Genomic DNA, 7,024 nt, shown 5'->3' on the forward strand with positions numbered 1-7,024 from the left:
TAGTACTTACTCGTTTAGGGCCACTAAAAATCTTCCTAGTGTTTTCCTTTGATTTATCTCCTTGTTTATTTGTGGTCTTCTTTATGTTTCCAGGCACACCAGGTGAATCCTCTGAAAAGTCCAAAAGATCTGCAATGGTAATTCACAACCAGCAAATTCTACCAGTTTAATTTAATTATCTACTAAATAAAATAATTACTGTGAAGAAATATGAAGACAGAAAAAGAAATGTATATAAGTGGCTTTTATTATATGTGGATAATGATGCAAGGCATCACATTTATTTTTAGTCCCTGCCAAGGGTAAAAGGAAAACAAAAACATTCAGACTTAACTCTTCCTTTGTAGGAAAAACAATTAAGTAAATACACTGGATTCAGTGACCATATCTAACAAAGTAAACAACGTTTTGACCTAGCAATTCCTACCCTTTATAGAGAGAACAAGGCAACTTGAACCCAAGGAGGTCTATCCCCCCAAAAAAGCACAAGGATTTTCATTTTAAATCTCTCTAACAACTTAAGATTCAGAAAGTTCTGGGTTCAAAATACAGTCCTTATTCTCTCTCTGCCACCTCTCAATCTCTAAGACTACAGCAACTCCTGAACATTAAATTTACTAAATTGCAGACTTAGAGGGTTTGGGTTTGATCTATCTGTACTGAGGGAAATTCTCAAACAAAGGTATTAACATACATATTTATGTCTATACTTGCACTCTATTAATTCACACTCTGCAAGGGAAGAAGAGGGATCAGGGTGTGTCTGAAACTGTATCTACCAGTCTACAACTCAGTCTTACTGACTTATATCCAGGTCTTTCTGACTCCAAAGTGGATGGGCTTTCTATCTGCTATAGGACTCTAAACCCCATGCACAGGTACACAACACAGGCTAGGGATATCAATGTCTAAAGAGCTTTTTTTTTTCCTTTAAAATGAAAAAACAGGAACGGCTAGGTGGTTCAGTGAATAGAGCACTGGCCCTAGAGTGAGGAGGACCTGAGTTCAAATGCAGCCTCAGATACTTAACACAAAACTAGCCTGTGACCTTGGGCAAGTTACTTAACCCCAATTGCCCTACCTTCCCCGCTTCAACGTTTTTTTCCAAAACAAAGAAAAGAAAAGAAATACATTTTTGAAAGGCAGAAAAATTTAACTGGCAATTTACTTGGCCCTAGACTTCAAATAATCTGTAACATGTTTTGTTTATGGTCAGGCCAATAGGGTCCATAAGCCACTCTAGCAAGTGTGCCCATTGAAACCGTTATATTTAGTCTTCCAAAACTAATAAAAAGATGAGACAGGAGAACCAGTAAGATACAGTGGAAAGGGCATTAGTTATAGAGCCAGAGGACCTAGGTTAAATTAAATCCTACACCATGATTACTGCCTAGCATGACCAAGTCACTCATCCTCATTGGAACTCAGCTTCCTCATCTGTTTTAAAAAAAAAAAAAGGGTGGGGAGGGGGTGTTAGACTAGTTAGACTGGTTGAAAGTCCCAGTTCTATATCCATGATCCTGGGACTTTTGACAAAATGTATACTTTTATTCTGAAGGACACTTAACTAATATATCAAATGAAGCAATATGGTAGATTCTCAATTATGTTTGGTCTTTCTAACTCAAGTATTTCCACATTTCAGTCCACTTCTACTCAGCAGTCAAAATTATCTTCCTAAAGCACAAGTCTTCTCTTCTTGTCATTTAATTGCCCCCTATCCCATGCCAAAAATTCTAGAGGTTCGCTATCACCTCTAGGAGCCAATATAAAATCTTATGTTTGGCTTTTAAACTCTTCATAACCTGGCCCCCTCCTACTTTTCCAGTTTTGTTACACGTTACTCAACCTTCCAGCACACTATCATCTAGTGACACAAGCCTCTTAGTTGTTCCTCATATAGAACACACCAGTCGTGACTCAGTGAATTTTCACTGGCTGGCCCCCATACATCCATACAAGGAACTCTTTCCCTCCTCATCTTCACCTTCTTGATTTCCTTTAAGTCCTAGCTAAAATCACACTTTCCAAGCCTTTCCCAATTCCCCATAATGCTAGGGCCTTCTCTCTGCTGATTATCTCCAATTTATCCTACCTAGCTTGTCTATATATCATTTTTATAAGCTGTCTCTACTATTAGAATGTGAGCTCCTTGACAGTAAAAACTGTCATTTGATTTTGGATTCCCAGTGCTTACTTAGCATAATACCTGGCATACAGTATGCACTTAATGTTTAGTGATTGTATTAAAACTCAATATGCCCCACTTTTTCCTCATGAGTTGCATTTGATGAAAAGTGATAATCCCTCTATCTAATAACTTTCTCCTAATTCAAGATAGGCTGGTCTTTCAAGAGAAAATCCCTTGTCAGGAAGTCTTTCCAGTTTACTATGGTATACCAAAGCTCACACTATTATTTGCACAGCTATAAAGAAAATAGAGTAATTTCCATGCCAAGTTGAGAAAGTACCTAGCTGGCTTGATGAACTGAAATCACCTAAGCCAGATGAACTATCTCCTCAAATGCAGAAAGGGGCAAATGTGACTTCTGAGCCACAGTTAATGATATAGGAAAAATTGTGGAAAACATTTGTAAAAGTAGTGTAAGAACGAAGGGCAAATGTTCTAATTTTCTTCAAGGGAAGGGTGAAGATTCTGTAAATAAGCCAAATAGAATAGATTATTAAAGAGATAGTTGAATATCTAGATAGGGTGATAAGAGCCAGTATGGCTTTATCAAGAACAGGTCACACCAGGATAACTTCATTTCCCTTCCTCACAAGAAAAGTTAGACAAAGATTTTAGCAAAAATAAATTTTAAATTATCTTATGCTATTCTTGTGGAGAAGGTATGAATTAGGCAATAACATAATCAGATGGATTTAGAACCAGATTAATGGCTAGCACATTCAAAAAGTAATTAATGATTCAACATCAATGTGGCAAGAGGTTTCTAGTGAAGAATCCCAGTGATCTGTGCTTAGCCCTATCTTACATTTTTATCAATGGCCTAGATCAAGACAGAGATGGCAAGTTCATGGCAGACTGGCAGATTACAAAGTTTAGAGGAATAGCTAACACTGTGGACCAAGTCAAGATCCAAAAATATCTTGATCAGCTAGAGCAATGGGATGAATCTAATAAAATAAAATCCAACAGGGATAAATGTAAAGTTTTATTCTGAAGCACAAAATAACATCTCCGCAAGTATAAAGTGGGAGGCATGGTCAGCTAACAGCTGTCTTGCTTCTGACCCACAGTTAATGATATAAGAAAGTTTTTAGTGGACTGCAAGCTCAGTAAATCAGTAGTGTGATGTGATGTGCCAGTCAAAAAAATTAACGTAAACTTGGGCTGAGTTAAGAGAGGCATCAAGTCCTGATGCCCTGGTCAGATGTCATGTAGAATACTGTATTCAGTTTTTAGACACAATTTTAAGTAGGATGCTGATAAATTATAGAGGGTCCAAGGGAGCAATCAGGATGTTAAGAGTCCGTGAGTCTATTTCACACAGGAATGGACTAAAAAAAAAGGGGGGGGATGTTTAGCCTTAGAAGACTGAGAGGGGGACTGAGAGATAGCCATTTTAAAGTATCTAAAGGGATTAGACTTGTGTTTGGCCCTAAAGGTCAGAATGGGGAGCAATGAGGCCATTTTAGGCTTAATAACAATTAGAGACATTCCAAAGTGGAATGGGTTACCTCAGAAAAGCGTTGGGTTCCCCCTCCTTAGGGGACATCTAGCAGAGGCTGGACAGAACAGTTGCTGCGTATGATATAGTAGGAATTCCTTTTAGATTTGGGGTTGAACTAGACAGCCATAGTTCCCCTCCAGATCTCATATTTTGTGATTACTGGACCTTATACATATCATAATGGCAATCTTTTTTGGTTGATTTGTGTTCTGAGATGTATGTAATAAAATCTGTGAAAAAGTCACTAAGGTCTATGGGGTCAACATCCTAAAGTCATGTTTTCCTATATCCTACATAACCAAAATAAACTTTCAATATAAATTACAACCAAATAGCTGAGATCACTGGATTAAAAAAAAAAACCCACCCAACAACCTAGATTGGTTTGAGTGTTTTACATAGAAAGGGGATGAGACTGGCAGGGAGGTCCTGTTTTCTTCATTGAAAATCACCTGCTTAGGAGGCAAAATCCAGGTTAAAAAGTTTCCCATATTCAATACCTTTAGTAGTTAGCCACTAGCTGAAGCTAGGAGCAGCTAGGTGGTGCCATAGTGCATAGAGCACCGGGAACTAGTCAGGAAGACTCATCTTCCTGAGTTCAAATCTGGCTTTAGACACTTACTAGCTGTGTGATCCTGGACAAATCATTTAACCTCTATTTGCCTCAGTTCCTCATCTGTAAAATGAGGACACAAAAGAGAAAGAAACAGTCAAGCACTGCAGCATCTTTGCCAAGAAAAGCCATAGACAGTCACCTAGAGTTGAACACAACTGAATCAAGTTGAATCAGTCTTATTATTGAAATTCCCTATTCATTGAGTTATAAATCTAAAGAGAAAGGGTAAATAGTGAAATTCACATTTAAGATTTTTTTTCTTCCACTTATAATTTTGTAAATACTAACGGGAGAATGAAAACTGAGAAACAAAAACCTGGAAAAACTTTTCCAATTCCAAAAAACCAATTTCAAATGGTTTCCCCCAATTCAGAAATGACCTTTAAATTGCTCCTTCATTTTGGGCATAAATGTTTACATTTGTAAAGAGTTATCAGTGGAGCTCAAGATACTCAAAGGAAGCTAAGCACAATGGACAACGAGCCAGGCTGAGTCAAGAAGATCTGGGTTCTTGGCCTGCCTGACACACAATCCCTGTATAACCCTGGGCAAGTCTTTTAAACTCTCATTGCTTCTGAAAACTCTTCATCAACATCATAAGGGGTGCTCATCTACACAGGTAGAGGGAGGGAGTTTTCCTTATGAAGTTTTCCCATAGGAAAAATCATAGCTTCAGACCAACAATTAAAAAATAACTAAAGTCCATGTTCATATAGGAAAAAGTTTTTAAAAAGGTCTAATTGGTCTAATAATGGTAGCCACATATAGTGCTTTAAGATTCTGCAAAACATTTAACATTCCATTTGAAGTCTACAAATAATTCTAACCTCTTTTTATTAGCAGCATTCGTTTTAAAAAGTCACTTACCTGGATTTGCATTAGATTGACTATCCTGGGAATAATTATCATTGCTTTCTGTGGGAGGTTGAAAGGAGACTGATGGTGCTGATTTAGTTCTTTTTTTGCTTGCTTTTCTTTCTACTTGCCAGTCATCATCATCCTCATCTTCACTTTCACTGAGATCATCAAATCCAAAATATTTAATTTTGTAATTAGAACTTCCAGAACCTCCTTCATCAACCTTTGCCTCATCAGTGTCTTCAAACCCAAAAAATTCAAGTTTAACATCCTTTTTGGATTTGGTATTGCTAGGTCGATGTCTAGTGGTGGTCTTGGTGGTAGCTGTATCTGTCTTCTTCCTTAAGCGGCCAGCTTCACCCAAGTCCGTAGGAGCTGCTGCAGTGAATTCATCCATGCTTCGCTCCATTGTATCCTGTATGGTGACATTACAAACTGACAGGCAAGACGGATGCAGAACAGTGTAGTCTCTAGTCCGTCCTACTGTCCCTCTGAAACTGGTCCCACAATTTACACCAACTTTCCGAAATGGATTCAGACCATCTTGATTTGATTCATTATTTGCTTTGGCTAAAGACTGACTGGTGCCATCCATTAGCTTATCAAAGTGTGATGCCCCTTGTGATGATTTTGCTTTACCGGATCTACAATACGTCCTGCAGTTGCTTGGCCTGAGAACACTTTGCAGAAGGTCTTCACTAATGGCTTCTTGTAGATTACCAATTTCATCTTTACCGGTAGACTCCTCTTTATTCTTTATCTCTAAATGATGATCACTATCCAAAGTTAAAAAACAATCTCCTGGTATGTTATCTGTAACATCATCCCATTCATATAAACCAGTTCGTAGGGATACCTTGGTCTGGGATATCTCAGATGGAGAGTCTGACCTTTTCCCAATTTGTGAATCCCAAGTATCATATGAATCCTTAGGTTCAACTTTGTATCCAGAAATGGCTGTAGTTTCAGGGTTGGATTGTTTATTACCACCTTCAGTATGTTTGTAAATAAAGTGACTGTTCTTTTCATTGTCATTAAAATTCTGGACTTTATCTATAAAATGAAAAAGATACAAATTAATGGATATGAAATATTAGCAGGAAAGGTTACCAAAATACTTATGAAGGGATGATGAAACTCTTGAGATACTTCCAAGGAAATTTAACATCATATCAAAAAGTTCAAGTCCACATCTTAAGATTTAAATCACCTTTGCTTTCAATCATGAATTCATCAAGGACTTACCATATACCAAGCACTTTGCACCATAATCTCCCTCTCCTCCCTCCCTAACCCACTCCCCACATCCCAATACACAGAAGAGGGTGCATGCCCTTCACTTTAAAAGGGGGGGAATGTGATTTGCATTAATTTTCACTATTTTACTTCATTGTTGGAGTTTTTTTTAAAGTCTTAGGAAACTTTATAAAGTTTCATAAAAAAAGATGAAATAAAAATGTGAATAAAAAATAAAATATTCATGTTTATGATGTATATTAAGGCTCCTAAATTAATATTTGATTAACAATCAGCACAATTTCCACATAATCTCAATACTATTTAGCAAAACTTAAAAGGCTTGAGTTTTATTTTGGCTCTGATACTTCTACCACTATAACATTTGAGAAGAGAAGGAGAACAGAAATCTTCCCCAAAGCTGAATGTCACCTTCCTCCTATAAATTAATACCACTTTCAACAAATGCACTACACTGATCTCATTTACCAATCTGAATTTTTCTAGGCATTCACTGAATATCTGCTCATATTTTTATGATGTGGTAAAGTTTCCTAAGACTTTAAGTGTGTGTATGGGGGGGGGGGGGGGGGGGGGGGGGGGGGGGGGGGGGGGGGGG

General features: G+C 37.6%; 1 protein-coding gene across 6 annotated transcripts in view; it reads right to left on the reverse strand.

Moving 5' to 3' along the window:
• WAPL (WAPL cohesin release factor) overlaps positions 1 to 7,024 on the reverse strand; it is a 112,058-nt gene that overhangs the window by 66,504 nt on the left and 38,530 nt on the right. For 5 of the 6 annotated variants that reach the window (XM_069071360.1, XM_069071356.1, XM_069071359.1 and 2 more), the window contains 2 exons: positions 5,179 to 6,222; positions 11 to 129 (listed from right to left, as the gene is read on the reverse strand). In XM_069071360.1, coding sequence (XP_068927461.1) covers positions 11 to 129; positions 5,179 to 6,222 — 1,163 coding nt within the window. The remainder of the gene's footprint in view (positions 1 to 10; positions 130 to 5,178; positions 6,223 to 7,024) is intronic. The other variant, XM_069071361.1, reaches the window with a different exon arrangement.

This window comes from Petaurus breviceps, unplaced genomic scaffold, assembly GCF_028583685.1.
Source record: "Petaurus breviceps papuanus isolate PSGF00001 unplaced genomic scaffold, PetGlider_PUasm1.0 90825, whole genome shotgun sequence".
Lineage (NCBI taxonomy): Eukaryota > Metazoa > Chordata > Mammalia > Diprotodontia > Petauridae > Petaurus > Petaurus breviceps.